This window comes from Pochonia chlamydosporia, chromosome 2 (assembly GCF_001653235.2).
Source record: "Pochonia chlamydosporia 170 chromosome 2, whole genome shotgun sequence".
In the NCBI taxonomy this organism is placed as follows: domain Eukaryota; kingdom Fungi; phylum Ascomycota; class Sordariomycetes; order Hypocreales; family Clavicipitaceae; genus Pochonia; species Pochonia chlamydosporia.
The window spans coordinates 6,384,984-6,400,929 of record NC_035791.1 but is presented as its reverse complement, the minus strand read 5'-3'; the positions used below and the strand labels follow the sequence as shown (position 1 = coordinate 6,400,929).

General features: G+C 49.8%; 5 protein-coding genes across 5 annotated transcripts; 3 read left to right on the top strand and 2 right to left on the bottom strand.

Annotated features, from left to right (window-relative positions):
* Positions 1–2,545: 2,545 nt before the first annotated feature.
* On the top strand, positions 2,546–5,153 carry VFPPC_12226 (ankyrin repeat-containing protein; the record flags this gene model as incomplete). Its single annotated transcript, XM_018290165.1, has 2 exons — positions 2,546–3,521; positions 3,610–5,153. 2 exons carry the CDS (start codon positions 2,546–2,548, stop codon positions 5,151–5,153), a joined length of 2,520 nt encoding a protein of 839 aa, XP_018136445.1.
* Positions 5,154–6,222: 1,069 nt separating this feature from the next.
* VFPPC_18361 (restless-like transposase) lies at positions 6,223–8,703 on the top strand (the record flags this gene model as incomplete). The annotated part of the gene is made up of 1 exon (XM_022429985.1): positions 6,223–8,703. One exon carries the CDS (start codon positions 6,223–6,225, stop codon positions 8,701–8,703), a length of 2,481 nt encoding a protein of 826 aa, XP_022285812.1.
* A 1,393-nt stretch (positions 8,704–10,096) lies between these two features.
* VFPPC_18362 (multiple ankyrin repeats single kh domain protein) lies at positions 10,097–11,059 on the top strand (the record flags this gene model as incomplete). The annotated part of the gene is made up of 1 exon (XM_018290166.1): positions 10,097–11,059. The coding sequence occupies one exon, from the start codon at positions 10,097–10,099 to the stop codon at positions 11,057–11,059; it is 963 nt and encodes a 320-aa protein (XP_018136446.1).
* A 762-nt stretch (positions 11,060–11,821) lies between these two features.
* Positions 11,822–12,621, bottom strand: VFPPC_17004 (transposase-like protein; the record flags this gene model as incomplete). Its single annotated transcript, XM_022429054.1, has 2 exons — positions 11,822–12,070; positions 12,121–12,621. The coding sequence occupies 2 exons, from the start codon at positions 12,619–12,621 to the stop codon at positions 11,822–11,824; spliced, it is 750 nt and encodes a 249-aa protein (XP_022283941.1).
* Positions 12,622–12,747: 126 nt separating this feature from the next.
* On the bottom strand, positions 12,748–14,891 carry VFPPC_12228 (restless-like transposase; the record flags this gene model as incomplete). Its single annotated transcript, XM_022428814.1, has 2 exons — positions 12,748–14,112; positions 14,244–14,891. 2 exons carry the CDS (start codon positions 14,889–14,891, stop codon positions 12,748–12,750), a joined length of 2,013 nt encoding a protein of 670 aa, XP_022283942.1.
* Between the last annotated feature and the right edge of the window lie 1,055 nt (positions 14,892–15,946).

The window sequence follows — 15,946 nt, the reverse complement described above, 5'->3', positions numbered from 1 at the left end:
GATGGTGTGACGACGTAAAATTACTTCTCTATGCGGCTGAGGTTGAGCCCAGAGGCAGGCGAGGCGACCATTTCGTAGGGGTTATAGATGCTAGAGAACCTTCACACATATATAAATGGTGCTTCCGGAAGCTCTGGTGCTCCGTCCATACATTTGAACAGGGATTTGTCACAGACTTAGAGCCAATAAGAACTTGTGCAGGGATTTGTCACGCGGTTCAACCCAATTGTATTCCGTCATCCCAGCCAGCGACGAGGTTACCGTTACGCTTACAGGATCTGGCATCCCGCATTTTGCCCTTCGCCTTAACAATTCTACTCTGTCCAAACGACAGTATTCCACGACTTTTGTATGGAATGCCCTTCGTAAAACTATCTGATTTTACTCTGTACTCTATTTCACCCACATGCATGTCCTTTTTTCCGGCCATTGCTTCTATTTTTGGGAACCCTGTTCTATGTGTAAGTGTAACGGGCGTGGCCCGTGTCTATTCAACAAAAGGGTGCCTCCATATTGTCTATCTAAAACTAAGGAGAAAGGAAAAGATTAGAGCTCAAGGCTCGCCTTGAGCTCGTGGTTAAGTAGTTGTTAAGACTAAGCGAAATAACCTAATTACAGACCTGGCAGAGCCAGGTCTCAGATACCGGGCGTAGCCCGTGACAGTAAGTGCGGGTCATGTCATAGTGCGAGCCCTCCGAATTTTCACCAAGTCCCCCGCACCATACAAAAATCTGGTGTAACGGGCTGAGCCCGATGGTGGCTCGGCTTGCACTCTCGCCTTCGTCCCTAGCCTTGTCGCTGGTAACCCCCAGCAACAAGCGAGATTAGCAGAAGCAAGCTCACAAGGCTACAAGAGCTCGCAGAGCTCTTCCCTTCTTCTCCTTTCCTTTTCTTCTTTAGCTTTGGATACTTGTTCATAGTCACCTAGCCAGTTGTCAATATACTCGCTTGGACCGTTACATCAGGCACTGTGAGTAGGTGTTAATACGGTGGAAATACTAGAGACACTGCTTTGCAGCAAATTTCACCGGGGCATTATCGGAGACTACTGGCTAAATGTGGGGGGGTGCGTCCGAATAGAGATTTAGGTGCGTCCAAGTAAAGACTGTCTTATTTTACGGAGGGACGTTGAGGGGAGGTCTAATCTAATCTTGGAGGATGACTAATATTAAACCCACTTTTCGCTCATGCAGCCAATCACGTAGATTCAGTAGATACACTAGCAGCTCAGCACCTCCTGTGCCTCTTATTAGGGGACCCGAGCGGCCTGTGGCCGCTGGACGGAAAATACATCAATCAATCAATCAATGTGACTGCCGTTAAGCCTCACAATGGCTGCTGCCCGATTGGCACCTGACTCAGGATTGGGGCTGTCAACTCGTGAAGCAAAGAACACCATCTTTAGCTTAGTTGTTCGTAGCCGATCCTCTGCATTTCAGCGCTTCAGGGTTGATCTATCTCAGTCATTGATGAGGCACGCGACATAGCAACCTGACACGGACAAAGTCACTGAGCTCTGTTCGGTACAAAGAAAGGGAAAGGTGACAGAAGCTGGCCATAGTTTTGTGTAGACGCGTTGGCGCGATGCTCGACCGCGCTGAGGCAACATGGGCGGACTTGTCGACGAAGATGGTTCACTTCGACGGCTCTGCGGCGGAGAGCACAACCGCCAATGGCTGGGTCGTGGACTTTCTCCAGTGCAGACAGCGTGTCCTTAGCCACCCTGCAACGGCTCGACAGCGTGGCCGACTTATCACAATTGATGGGAGGCAATGTGGCGCTGGCCTACAGCCTACGCCCTCTGTCTGGTTGGTGGGCTGCGTGTGCTATGCCACCACGAAGGGCCGCATCTACAGAAAGAGAGGGGCTGGGCACAACTGAAGTGAGGCTGACAGTCTTGCGCTAACCCTTTCAGTCGAGTGCAAGCATTCACATTCCCTTGAGCCAAGAATGACAACAACAAACAACAGTGTCTAGCACGCCCCATTCCGCTGGATCCTTCGAGTAGGTACCATTCAGGTTTTGCACAAACATCAAACTTCCTCTCAAAAAAAAAGCATGGGGAAATCGAGTCTTGTGCATCAGGGCTGAGATTTGTTATTTGGCATTAAATCACTCACAAGTGACGGGTTTGGCATGCTCTTTGATGACAATTTCCTGCCCCTCTTTGCCATCCTTCACAACCTCGCTCAACCCTTGTGTAACATGACTGCCACCAATGATGTGCCCACAGGTGTGGTTTGCCGCGCTTGTCCTCTCGCCAGCTACTGCTAGCACGTCTGGTGCCACCGCCAACCAGCTGAAATGCATTCACCAATTTGCCCGTGGAGAGCTATGTTGCCCTCAGTTTAACGAAAGGGTGGTTCGTGACCCATTTCTTGTCCATATTCCATCACGCCACTGGCTGCCTTCAGTTCGCGTGAAAGCTATCACAACCTCTGGAACCGTTTTCTGTTTATGGCATCTCTTGAATCAGAAATCGAAGGCTTGAGAGGATAACTCTCTTCGAAAGCGGCGACTAACGCTCGGCCTGTGATGGAGCATTATGGCCGCTCCAAGCCGGGACGCATATCAGATAGGTTGGATATGTGCCTTACCGATTGAGGCGGCTGCAGCCAAGCAGATGCTTGATGAGCATTTTGGGACCCTAGACGAGCAAGACAGCGCAGATACGAATTCATATACCTTAGGCCGGGTTGGCAGACATTATGTCGTGATTGCCTGCCTTCCGCTAGGACAGTATGGTACCACTTCCGCCACGGCAGTTGCGACGAACATGGCTCGCACGTTTTCCCGGTCGCTGCGCATTGGGCTAATGGTCGGCATCGGAGGAGGGATTCCATCTGCCGACCACGATGTACGACTGGGAGACATCGTGGTTAGCCGGCCAGACGGCACTTGCGGCGGGGTACTTCAATATGACATGGGAAAAGTCGTTGAAGGCGGCGAACTCCGACGGACTGGCTCTCTGAATAGTCCACCCCGCTCACTATTAACTGCAGTTGCGAACATGAAAAAAGATGCGATCAGTGATGATCCGAGCTATCCCGAATACATCAGAGAGGCGATCCAAAGAAATGCACGGACAAAGCAAAATTTTGGTCGGCCTGATGCGTCCACGGACCGACTATTTCAAACTGGGCGCGACCATCCTATGACGGAAGCAACATGCGAGGCATGCCCATCGGAATGGGAAGAAACAAGGACGGCTCGTGAAGAAACCGACCCTCAAATACATTACGGTATCATCGCGTCGGGAAACGCGGTTATGAAACATGGAGCGACAAGACAACGGCTCCGTCGAGAGACTGGCGCATTGTGTTTTGAAATGGAGGCGGCCGGTCTCATGCAGGATTTTCCTTGCATCGTCATCCGGGGGATCTGTGATTACGCCGATTCACACAAGAACAAGCAATGGCAAGGATATGCGGCATTGGCCGCAGCATCGTATGCAAAAGAGTTAATCGGCTATGTACCTGTCGGTCGAGTGTCTGAAGAGAAATTAGTCACAAAGATATGCAGTAAGTTGCTCATACCGTCTCTATTCTGCCTTCGCTGAAGCCATGATTTTTGTGCGTGACGTCAACCGTATTGACTCTTTTTACGCAGGAGTCGTCGATGGACTCAAGGAGGTACACAAGAGCATTGAAAAAACGCGTCTCCAACAACAAAGCCACCACCGGGAGAATATGTTAAACCTTTTGAGTAGAGACCAACAAGAGTGCCACCAAGCGTTTAAAACCTCCACTTATGAACAATATAAAAACATCAATCCTAACCGTGCAGATGGGACCTGTCGGTGGATTCTTGAGAATTCCGACTACCTTGCTTGGCAGGGGAGCGGCCACGACGATCTTTTATGGATATCGGCTGACCCTGGATGTGGAAAATCGGTTCTTGCGAAATCACTTGTTGACATTGATCTTAAGACATCGTCAACTTTAGTATCCGTTTGCTACTTTTTCTTTAAGGATAATGACGAGCAGAATAATCTCGCAACAGCATTGTGTGCTGTACTCCATCAGCTATTTGGAATGCAACCGAGTCTCCTACAACATGCCCTACCATCCTGGCAAAAGAACGGCACGAAGATACAGCAAGAAGTGGACGAGCTTTGGCGCATTCTCCTCGCAGCAGTATCGGATTCTGCATCTTCCAACATTCTGTGCGTTTTCGACGCACTGGATGAATGTCGGCCAACTGATCGGGCTCAACTAATAGGGAGGCTAGAAAAGTTCTATACTCAAAGTCATTCCTCAACCCGACAAAACTGGCTAAAGTTTCTCGTTACCAGTCGTCCATACGCTGAGATTCAGGACGGTTTTTGGCCATTAACGAAATCGTTCCCTCATATCCATATCCGTGGGGAAGACGGCAATGACCAGATTCGTGAAGAAATCAGTCTGGTTGTGAGGATGCGGGTAGCGGAGCTCAGCGAGTGTCTGTACTTGCCACCGGAGACACAGCAACGACTGGAACAGCAACTTCTCCAGATGGAACATCGCACGTATCTTTGGCTCTATTTGGCCATGGATGATATTCGTACCATGTTCCAAAATAGCCTTCAGCCCGAGGAAGAATCGATTGACCTGATCCCGGGTTCGGTCAGTGACGCATATGCTAAAATCTTAAATCGAGTGCCACCTGATAAAGTATCGGATGTTAAGATAATCCTCCAGATTATTGTCGGCGCACGACGTCCACTGACAATTGAGGAAATGGCAATGGCCCTGGGGATAGCAAAGTCATTCGGTTCGCGAACTGCAGCCAAAGCTGGATTGAACCCGGCAGGGCTTGACAAGAAGATCCGTCACTTATGTGGACTCTTTGTTTTTATCAAAACTTCACGTGTCTACTTGATCCATCAGACTGCGAGAGAGTTTCTGATGAGCAAAAACTCGCGATATAACGATCGAGAGTGGTCCTTTAAACAGGGTGACACGGAGCAATTAATGTCAGAGATCTGTATTAATTATTTATTACTGGATGATATAGGCGGCAATCCGCGCCATAAGAACGGGAAAGTCCAAAGTTTGCTAAACTATTCCGCAGAGTATTGGCCTGACCATGTTCGAATGATGCCGTCACAGGCAGAGTTGAAAGTGGAAAATCAGCTAGCTCGACTCTATGATGTCACCTATGGCAGGCTATAGGGGTCACTGTTGCAAAACCCCAAAAACCACGACGAGGGTGCCAAATTCGGTTAGCGGCGCTTTTGCTTGGCGCACGGTACATTGCTCGATGTACTTCAGCCTACGTTTCTTAGTTTTTTGGCTTTCACGAAAGGGCAATGTCATATCAGAGGGTCCGCGGCGGACCAGCAGGGTTCTGTTTTATTTCACTCAGCGACTTGACACGTGAATGTGGTGGTTTAATTATCCTCATTCTCTTCTTCTTCATCTTTCACTGGTTTTGGTCTGTCACGTAGTAGTAGACTTGCTGGGCTGACTGGCCGTGGCCAGAGACCCAATCAACTACACGACTTACACTGGTTGATCAACTTAGTGTATTACACTCAACTAAATCAACTAAATCAGGACAATCCTGACTAATCAATTAAACTAAATTTGGGCCTCTCGTGTACGTGGATTTAGTTGATTTCAGTGTAACTGTTGATGGTTAAAGGGCTGCACATTTGATCTCGAACTTAGCTTCAGGGTAGGTTCGGCTGCGGGCGAGACGACAAGTCAGCTTCCTCCCCCTATTCTACATCCGTAATTTGTATTCTAACCAAAGTGCCTTAAGGTAGAGCCTCCGCTACTGCGTCGTGCGTCTGTTGATCCTTGGTTGATTGACTTCGGCATCTTTTTACCCATCTTGGAACCGTATTGCCATGTTTTGAATGACGTGTAGCGGAACGATGGCTGATGCCTAGTTTATTGAAATATCTTCCTGCTAGCTAGCACCTGCTTGATCATCACATAACACCTATTTCTGGCCATCTACAACAAGTATCATCGCTTCTTTTCTGTAAGGGGTCGCCGGTCGGCCCCAGTAAGTTCCGTAAGGGGACACGCGGCTCATTCAGCTAACAAAAAAGAGAGAGCAGACGTTCTCGAGGGGTGGACTCTCTACTATGGTGGTTAACTGGGCAGTCAATGCTCAGGGGCTGGTTGTGAGACCCTCATTTGGTGGCGTTATCAGCATTGCCATCAACCCAGGTGCACGGCAACGAGTTAGTCCGTGACACTTTCACATTATGTCTTTATGTTTACTATGACCATGAGCGCTTCGGAATTCCTAGAATCGTCCCCAATTTCTATCGATGATGTCCCAATTGACTTCGAACTCCCAGTGCCTTCCACGCCTGCTTCTTCTGCCGAGAGCTCATTGACGCCGTTCTCCCCGCCGCCGACGACATTGCCCACTCCTGATAAGTACGATACGCGTCTTTGGGGACATTTTCCGGGTTGGGTATGGTCAGAAAGAAGCAAAGACAACTACTCATGGGCTTGGGAATATGGATACGACATACAACATGACGACGAGCGCAGATGGGTCTGCAAGCCGTGTATTCAGAAGAACGACCCCAGACCTAAGAATTTCGTTGCTATTGGCCTTCAGAATGCGCTGAATCACTTATACAAGGATCACGGAATATCTGCACCAGATAACAAGACAAAGTCCGGCTTGCAAAAGAAAGCCGAGGAGAAGCCAGGGAGCAAGAGGCCAAGATCGATTGTGGATATATGGAAGCTCGACCCTTTAAGACCTCGAGAACAGGCGATTGCCAACTCTATGATACGCGGATTTAATCGAAATCACTTTCAACGTCTCCTGATCGAGTGGATAGTCGACACGAATCAGCCCTTTAGTGTTGTTGAACATGAGAGACTCCGGGATATCTTCGAATACCTTAACCCTGCAGTCAAGATCACGAACGCCAACATCTCTGATACCACAGTTCGCGCGCTCATCAACTCCGAATTTAAAAAGCACAAGGCGCGCGTCATTGAAGCCCTGCGAAAGAGCCCCGGCTTAATACACGTCAGCTTTGACGGATGGAGGGCGCGGAATCGACACTCGTTATACGGTATCGTGTGCTTCTTCAGGGACGAGAATAGCAAGCCCCACAAGGTCGCTCTGGGGGTCCCCGAAGTCCGCAGACATTCGGGGAACAACATTGCAACAGAAGTCCTTTATACCATCGAGGCTTTTGGCATCGAGGAGAATATTGGGTATTTTACCCTTGACAATGCCGAGAACAACGACACAGCACTTGAGGCTATTGGCAAAAAGCTCGGCTTCAATGGCGCTCGAAGGCGAGGCCGCTGCTTCGGCCATATAGTCAATCTGTCTGCGAAGGCACTACTGTTCGGGAAGGATACAGACGCGTTCGAAGAACAACTTTCTGGTGCAGAAGCGCTGTCTGAAGCCGAATACGAACTTTGGCGACAGAAAGGGCCGGTTGGGAAGCTCCATAATTTCGTCGTGGATGTTGATCGATCGGACAGACTGACATACCTGTTGAAAGAACTTCAAGAGTACGACATATCCATGTCGGACGATCCGAAAATACGGTCAAAAAGCCCCGTCTCGGTAGTGCTAGATAACGATACGCGCTGGCTTTCCCAGCTCTATATGATCCGCCGCGCCTTGAGACTTCGAAGGTACTTCGAACTGCTAGTCGCGAAGTTCCGAATCCAATGGGAGGAGGAGAATACATCAAAAAGAACTGGCCAGTTGAAAAAGTCGGCTGTCCGGCCTCGAATCCTTAGAGACGAGAACCAACTTACGGCCAACGATTGGTCTGTACTTCAACACTTCGCGACGATCCTTGGATACTATGAAGATGCAGTCAAGACTCTAGAAGGCGACGGTTTAATCAGGAAACGCAAGAGGGGTTATACTGGTTCATATGGGAGCGTTTGGGATGTGATCAATGGGTTTGAATTCCTGCTTGGCAAGCTCGAAAAATATAAGGCGATGGCAAAAGATTTTCCTGACCCCGAACAGTTCAGGATCGGCATAAATATGGCCTGGGAGAAATTAGACAAGTATTACACTATTCTCGACACAACACCGATATATTATACCGCCCTCGCACTCCACCCGGCATACAGATGGGGATGGTTCGAGCAGGCCTGGGTACATAAGCCCGACTGGATCAGATCTGCAAAAAGGATAGTTCAAGAAGTGTGGGACGAGTCCTATCGAGATTTCCATATTGTGGTGGCCTCAAATGACGAGCCTGTTGCAAAACGACAGAAGCAATACTACAATGCCTTCGAAGAGCATTGCGAACAGTCCCGTATCGACTCCATACAGACAGAGCCTCTACTGGACGACGACACGATTGGCGACGAATACGAACGATGGCAATCGAGCCATGAGAGCACTGACAAGACTGTGCGAGATCCGATAGCGTATTGGCATGAGAAGCGCCTGCAATACCCTCGTCTCTCCCGAATGGCCCTCGACTTTGTCACAATACAATCAATGTCTGCAGAATGTGAGAGGATGTTCTCGGCAGCAGGGCAGATGGTTGTTCCCCAACGGTGCAATCTTCAGGCGCAAACAGTTGGGATGTGTCAGGTATTGAGGTCGTGGTTTCGGGCAGGCATTATCAACGACCTAGATCCGTTATTTCTCTCGATCATAGAGGAGAAGAAAGAGCTCGAGGGCATCCATCTTAATGATGATGAGTTCAGAAGACGGGAGCTATCGTGGCTCGCTGCCGCGGCGAAAACAGCTGGCCATTGAAGAGGCGATTCGAGTGCTACAAGAGTGAATGAAGGGAAGGGGACGGGAGCAGCCGAAGGTAGATTCGCACCAGAGGAGCCTCGGGAAGCCCTACTTGTTGTACCAGCCAGCAAAAGTGGACATCACCTCCTTCTAAGAGGGAGGTATTTGTTAGAATATGTCGTCTCTGACACTTTTTAATGCGAGGGGATGGTTAGCGTCACTGTGGCCAACCCTGACACGGGCGCGATGAGATCAACTCAAGAGATAATGCCACTATATTGCACGAAAACCAAGATGAAGAGGAAAGAGGTATGAGCAAGCGCGTGGACGTGTAGACGCGTTAACTTAGTGCCATCATGCGCTGCCCCACTACGCCGCGACTCTGGATGATGCCGCCACAAACCTCCATCCACTGAAGTCAACTACACTTAAATCAACTACATTTGAGGTGTCCGTTGATACACTACATTCAAAGTTTCATTACTAATCTACACTTACTCTAAATTGACAGATGCCGTGTAGTTGATTTAGTTGATTGGGTCTCTGGCCGTGGCGGAGAGTCCTCGACTTCAACCACCTCATCATATGGGCCAGGAAGTGCTGGAGTTTTAGACCTGGCTCGTTGCTGGGTCCGAAAGGGGTTGGCCAAGCCGCAACGACCACAATAGTTGGCGCTTGTATAAATGGTGGTGAAGAGTTCATAGTGCTTCTTTCCATCTTGGATGCAATAGATATGCCCAGAGGGGATCTTTGAAGGATCCATTTGGCTTGACGAGAGATGAGAGCAAGTTGAAGGAGACGAGGTGAGGAATCTTGTTTCAGACCGAGCCTTTTAAGGAGAACAAAACAACATCGCCCTTCCTTACGGTGGATGATGTCGCTAGACCGGTTTAAGCAGGAGGCTGCTGCGCTCGTCCGCTGCTGATCAGAAGCGGGGTTAGTGCGGTGATTCTCCGTCCGTCCATCGTGATCCTCATCGCGAGGTGAACATTGTCGGCAGCTCGTCTTTCACTATTGTGCATTTAGATCGCGACTATAGCAAACCGAAATTCTTGCATTGACTTTATATAGAAAGATCAATTGAGAATTGTTGAGAAACGAGTTCGCGATATGGTGCTGAAAATCATCTCTATAGCGGCAAATGGTTCGCCATTTTACAGTTGACGCGCCAAGTGATCGACTAGACTGGCAGCAGGCCACCGCGCGAGCCCGCTGCTAGTCCGTGGTACATCGTTGATAGCGACCCGAAGTACCCAGATGACTAAGGACGTAAGACCCTAAACCTAAAACGAAACGACCGGGGGTTTTGCAACAGTGCTCCCTATCGCCCACCGTAGTCACCAGTACAAGGTTTGCTCTGTGGTATCCCCTGTTCTGGAGAGCTGTGTCGAGTATCAGATACCGGCCAAGAATGAATGCCCTCCGCCTCGCTGCTTTTAATGGACATAAGAATGTAATTTCGAGATTGATCATAAGGAATGTAAGGGGAATCAATCAATCGGATGAGAATGGCACGAGCGCGCTGCATTGGGCATCTGAGAGGGGCTATGTTGAGGTTGTGCAGATGCTGTTAGACAAGGGAGCCGATGTCAATGCTCAGGGTGGATTCCTCGGCAACCCTCTTCAGGGTGCTTCTGATGGAGGGCACGCCAGGGTTGTGCTAATGCTGTTAGATAGAGGAGCGAATGTTAATGCTCAGGGTGGATTTTATGGAAACGCGCTCCAGGGCGCTTCTCATGTAGGACATGTTAGGGTTGTACAAATGCTGCTAGACAATGGAGCGAATGTTAATGCTCGGGGTGGAGAATATGGCTACGCTTTGCTGGCTGCTTCTCTAAGAGGGCATGTCACGATTGTTAAGGCCTTGTTAGACAAGGGAGCAGATGTTAATGCTCAGGATGGACGCTATGGCAACGCTCTTCGGGTTGCTTCTGGAGGGGGCCATGTCGAAATTGTGCAGATGCTGTTAGACAAAGGAGCAGATGTTAATGCACAGGTTGGACGCTGTGGCAACGCTCTTCGGGCTGCTTCTGGAGAGGGACATGTCAAGATTGTGCAGATGCTATTAGACAATAGAGCTGATGTTAATGCTCTGGGTGGACTATATGGCAACGCTTTGCAGGCTGCTTCTGGAGGAGGACATATCGAGATTGTGCAGATGCTATTAGACAAGGGAGCCAATGTTAATGCCCAGGGCAGAGGATATTTCGGGCAGTATACTAACGCTCTTCACGCTGCTTCTAGAAGAGGGCATCTCAAGATTGTGCAGATGCTGTTAGACAAGGGAGCGGATAGCAACGCTCTTCATGCTGCTTTTGACGGAAGGTCAGCCAAACGGGTCAAGCTCAAAGCCGATAACGCAAGTACTCTTTAACACCAAAACATATTTTGAGGGGATTATGGTTATGGGGACGTAAGTAACCTCATCGCAGTCCTTGCGATGGTCACTGACATTCTACCTTAGCCAGCTACTTAGCTATGGCCGTCGCATTGCACATTCGTCCGGATAGTTTGCAAAACTAATGTTGTGTATTCTTGGCTCCAATACAATCTGACCAGCAACTAGGTGTAAAAATTAAGATACAGTGGCTAGATGGGGCAAGCCGAGCCTAGTCAATTCGACCAGTGGATGCAGAACCATGATCGGCACATGATGGAGGAAGATGATGAACTTGCAGCTTATATGAGGCAAGGACCAATCCGGCGAGAGAACTTGAACCCTATTCTGTGGTGGAAGGACCAACAAGAAGAATACCCACGCTTGAGCAGGTTTGCCCTCGACATACTAGCGATACCTGCCATGTCCGCCGATCCTGAGCGGACTTTTAGTGTGACAAAGTTAACAGTGAGCTCGCAAAGACATAACTTAAGCCCCGAGATGATGGAGGAAATACAGTGCCTGCGAAATTGGCTGGGCCATCAAGCGATCACTGTGGGTGAGGTCGTCAGTTTTGGCGGGGAGCTGATTGGTATGGATGAAGAGGAGGCACCGGTGGTACTGTAATGCTATAACAACAGCTTAATGCTGACCTAATATATCAAGTATATCAAGTCGAATCAAGTTAATCAAGTTCACCGACGATTTGATTTCAAGTAATCAAGTTAGACCCCCAAACTTGACTTACTTGAATTGAAATCAGCGCTGTAAGCAAAGCAGGGCCGTGGACGAAGGGAACCAAATTTTCGCAGCATTCATCGACGCCAGGCACCTGTCCGTCGATATGACTGAAGGAAGCTCGTGGCTATACAGGGATCTAAGATGCTCTAATGCCCATGTGTAATCCTCCTCTGCTTCGTTTGAAAGGAGGGCAAATGCTATGCAGAAGGACCGCTGACAGGAATCTACCCCCACCATGTCAAGGAGTGGCATCTGATGTTTGTTCGTCTTGTAAGTGCAGTCTAGCAATAAGACGTCAGGATTACTCTGCAATACGCAACAGATTCCGGATGAGCAAAGAAGATGGCCGTCAATCGATTATTCTCGTCTAGTCGAATACGGCACCAGAACCCCTCGTTATGCAACTGATCAACAAGTGCTTGGATACTGCTTTGACCTTCACGAAGATTTCTCTTAGTCGCCGCGATCTGGTTGTATATGTCTCGTTGAGTTGCGAGTGACTCAGAATGATTGTGTACATAAGTTCTAATCTCTCGTGGGGCAATACCAGATATCGCAAGATTTGAAACAGTTGTAGCATCTCTTTCTCCAAATCGTCGATGTGCAGGGTGGGCAGATGGGTCCTCGCTAGGCGGATGGTTATGCCTGGCGCATTCTCCATTTGGTCGATGGGTTAAGACCCATGTCCTTCCATCCAGCGACTGCTTGGCCAAAATCGAGAATTTGCAGCCCGTTCTCCGGCTCGACGTATTGCGTACTCGTCTTATAGCTGAGCTTGGTGGCTCTTTGTTTCTATCCAGGGTGGTCATCAATTCCATTCCATCAATTTGGCGACGAAATTGAGTTGGGTTGACAGCTTACTCAGCATTTGGCCCGTGTAGTTGAGAAAATTGATCAATTTCGCCCGTCAATTGAGTTGATCGCACCACATTGAAGACGTTGAACTACCCAACCCCTGTCACGAGCCCCACCATGCTATCATCCTCCTCCCCCATTATGATGCTCTCAACCTCTCCAGACACATCAATTAACGAGTCCGCTGCCTCAATCAGCCCTCTCCGAACCCAAGATCTCAATGTCTGCGTGATCCCTATGGTGCTGGCTTCCAATCGGGTGCGCAGCGGCGACACCATCTGCCCACTAACGCTAAACAGGCGTTCACACTCTGCAGACATTGGCGGGACTGAGAGAATGTCAAGAGCCATTCGCGACAATCGTGGGTATTCGTTCCTCTTCTCCCACCAATATTGCAAAGGGTCCGTCACCATAGCGTCGTTCTTGGCGTCGGGATGTGACAGCCAGTGGTCATACTCGTCGTGTCCCGCGTTCATTGAGCCCTGAGCAGAGCAGGTTCTGCCTGGCAGAGTCGAAGTCCTGTAGGCTCGGTGTCGCTCGAGAGCACTCATCACCTTGAAAGGCTTCAAAGGAGGTTCTTCGCCCGGTACCGACTGTGTCGGCAATGACTTGTACTCTTCCTCCCACAGCCTCCTGACCAACTGTTTGGCCTTATGGAGCCATGGCAGCTGGTTTTGATCGGTCCATGTATTCTCAAAGTAGCCCCAACGGGAGACTGGGTGTAGCACCGCCGATGCATAGTACGCCGGCGACTCGTCCAACTTCGTGTAGTACTCATTCAATTTGTCCCAACCGAGGTTGATGTTTATCTTGAAGTGCTCCGGGTCAGGGTAGCTCTCCGCGGTTGACTTCCACTCCTCTAACCTATCCATCAAGAATTCGTAGGTTGAGGCGACATCCCACATATTGCCGTACGACTCGGCACGTCCTCCTTTGCGTAGCCGTCTTTGACCGTCGCCCTCGAGCATTCGCAGTGCTTCCTCGAAGTCGATAAGCACCTTCTCCATCAGGTCGATAACCGTCCAGTCTTTCTCGCTCAGAAGGCTCTCCTCACGGAGGCACAATGCCAATTCCTCCTTCCTCCTCGTGCCGTTCCGCCGTTCCCTGTTGCACTCGATCGTGGTCTTCTCAACGAGATCTTCGAGGAAAGGGCGCAACTTGAGGGCCCGCCGAATCATGTAGAAGGTCGACAGCCAGCGGGTCTGGTTGTCGCAAACAACGTCCAACGGCTTCCGTGCCCGAGCGCGAGGGCTGTCCGACCGTTCCAAGAATTCTTCTTGGAGAGCACGAAGCCGATACGTCAGCTTGTCGGACCGATGGATCCAGTGAACTAAGTTGTGCAGCTTCCCAATGGGGGCCTTTTTTCGCCAGACCTCGTGTTGTGCAGCATCAACACCGGGCTCCCCATCGACCTCGGCTTCGAAAGCCTCGGACTTGTGCCCAAACAAGAGAGCCTTTACCACCAGGTTCAGCACGTGGCCGAAGCACTGCACTCGTCTTTTTGGGGTTCCAATCCCAGCGCTTCTGCAATTTCTTCCGCGGCCGTGTCCATATTGCCAGCGTTGTCCAGCGTTATATACCCAACCTTCTCAAGAATCTCGTAACTCTCCAGGATCTCCATGATTTGCGCGGCGATGTTCTCCCCGGAGTGAGATATCTTTAGTTCTGGCAGACCAAGAACAAGCTTGGAAGGCGCCCCGCTACTGTCAATGTAGAAGCAGACAATGCCGTACAGGGCGTGCCGGTTTCTAGACCGCCAGCCATCGAACGCAATATTGATTTGACCTGGTACTGTCCGGAGGTGGTTGATTATCTGCGATTTATATCGGAGATGGAGATCCGTTATACGCCTTCGAACGGTGTTGTGGGAAATGTGAGCATTCGTTGCTGCAACTGATGGATTGAGGTACTCAAATACACGTCGGAGGCGCCAGTGCTCGGGCTGGCGAAAGGAGATGTTGGCATCGACCACCCATTCGAGAAGCAGTCGCTGGAAACGATCCTTGTCGAAGCGCTGGATGAGGGCGTTGGCGATTGCTTGCTTTTTTGGGTTGTCGGTGTCGAGATTCAGCATTTGGACAATATTCAAGGATGGTGTCTTTTCCTTTGGCCGTTTTACGAGTGCGGGCTGTCTTTTACCAGACTCGTCAACGAGTCTATGCTCCTTGTATAGATGCTTCTCGATGTTTTGGGTACCAAGAGCAGAAAAATCTGTTCTTTTGGGCTTCGGCATCTGCAGGCAAGGCCTACAAACCCATTTCCTCCTATTGGGCGAATCGCAAGCTTGAATATCGAAGCCATGCTGCCAGACCCACGATGTCTGTCTGCCGCACGCTCAGACACAGTGAAGCCTGGGAATTTATTCCATGGGAAGGCCTTCCAATGGTCGGGTAAGGGGCTCGACTCAATCAGAGAAGCACTGGAAATGCTACAGTCTGAATTTCGGCGTCGCTTGACTACTGGTTTTGGATCCATTGGCTTCGCCTAACAAGAACGAGACGCAAAGGTTGTGTTTTTGAAGAATCCCACGCGACAGAGGAGATGCGTTTAGAGTACTAAGTACTTGGTACAGCCGCCTTACGTATGACTATGCATATCCCAAAGGTACTGGGTACAGGACTCCAACAGTGGGACCTAGTGGGGTATTGACCGCTACCCTGAACCGAAGCGCGGTTGTTGTTACGAACCAACGAGAGCAAGGGCGGGCAAGGCAGAATGATTGGTCTTGGAACGAGACCTGAGGCCTGGCTGCATGAGATGGCCGCCATGGGTGAAGGGGGTCACGTGACAAGACACGGGAACTGCAAGGTGCTCAGTTAGATCACCAGTGCTCAGGATGATCATGTTGAACATGATACAACATCACGTGCAACGTCCAGCCTGCGCCTTCCATAAATAGCCTACGTTGGCGGCATCTCTTCCGCTGTGACGTTCAACAGGTTATGAGCCCTCGTCAATTCCACTGACATAACCGTTGATGTGCAGTCATAACGACCTGACACTTTAACTAGTTTATCAGGCTGGCACAGCGTCTATTCATCAATCTTTCTCTTTACGCGATCATAGTGCCCATGGCCTGACGACAATTCAAAGCTTCGATCAAAAGGATGGGCACAACATAGAGAGACACCTAATCTCTGACCGAAAAATACCGACAACCTCGGCACAAAGACCATGGATATCATATTCCAGATTCCAAACTCGAAACTGAGACTTCCGCAAAAGCTCTGGCCAACAACCAACTTCCGCTTTGACTGAACAGCGTATTGGTCCTTGATTGAAGCCATG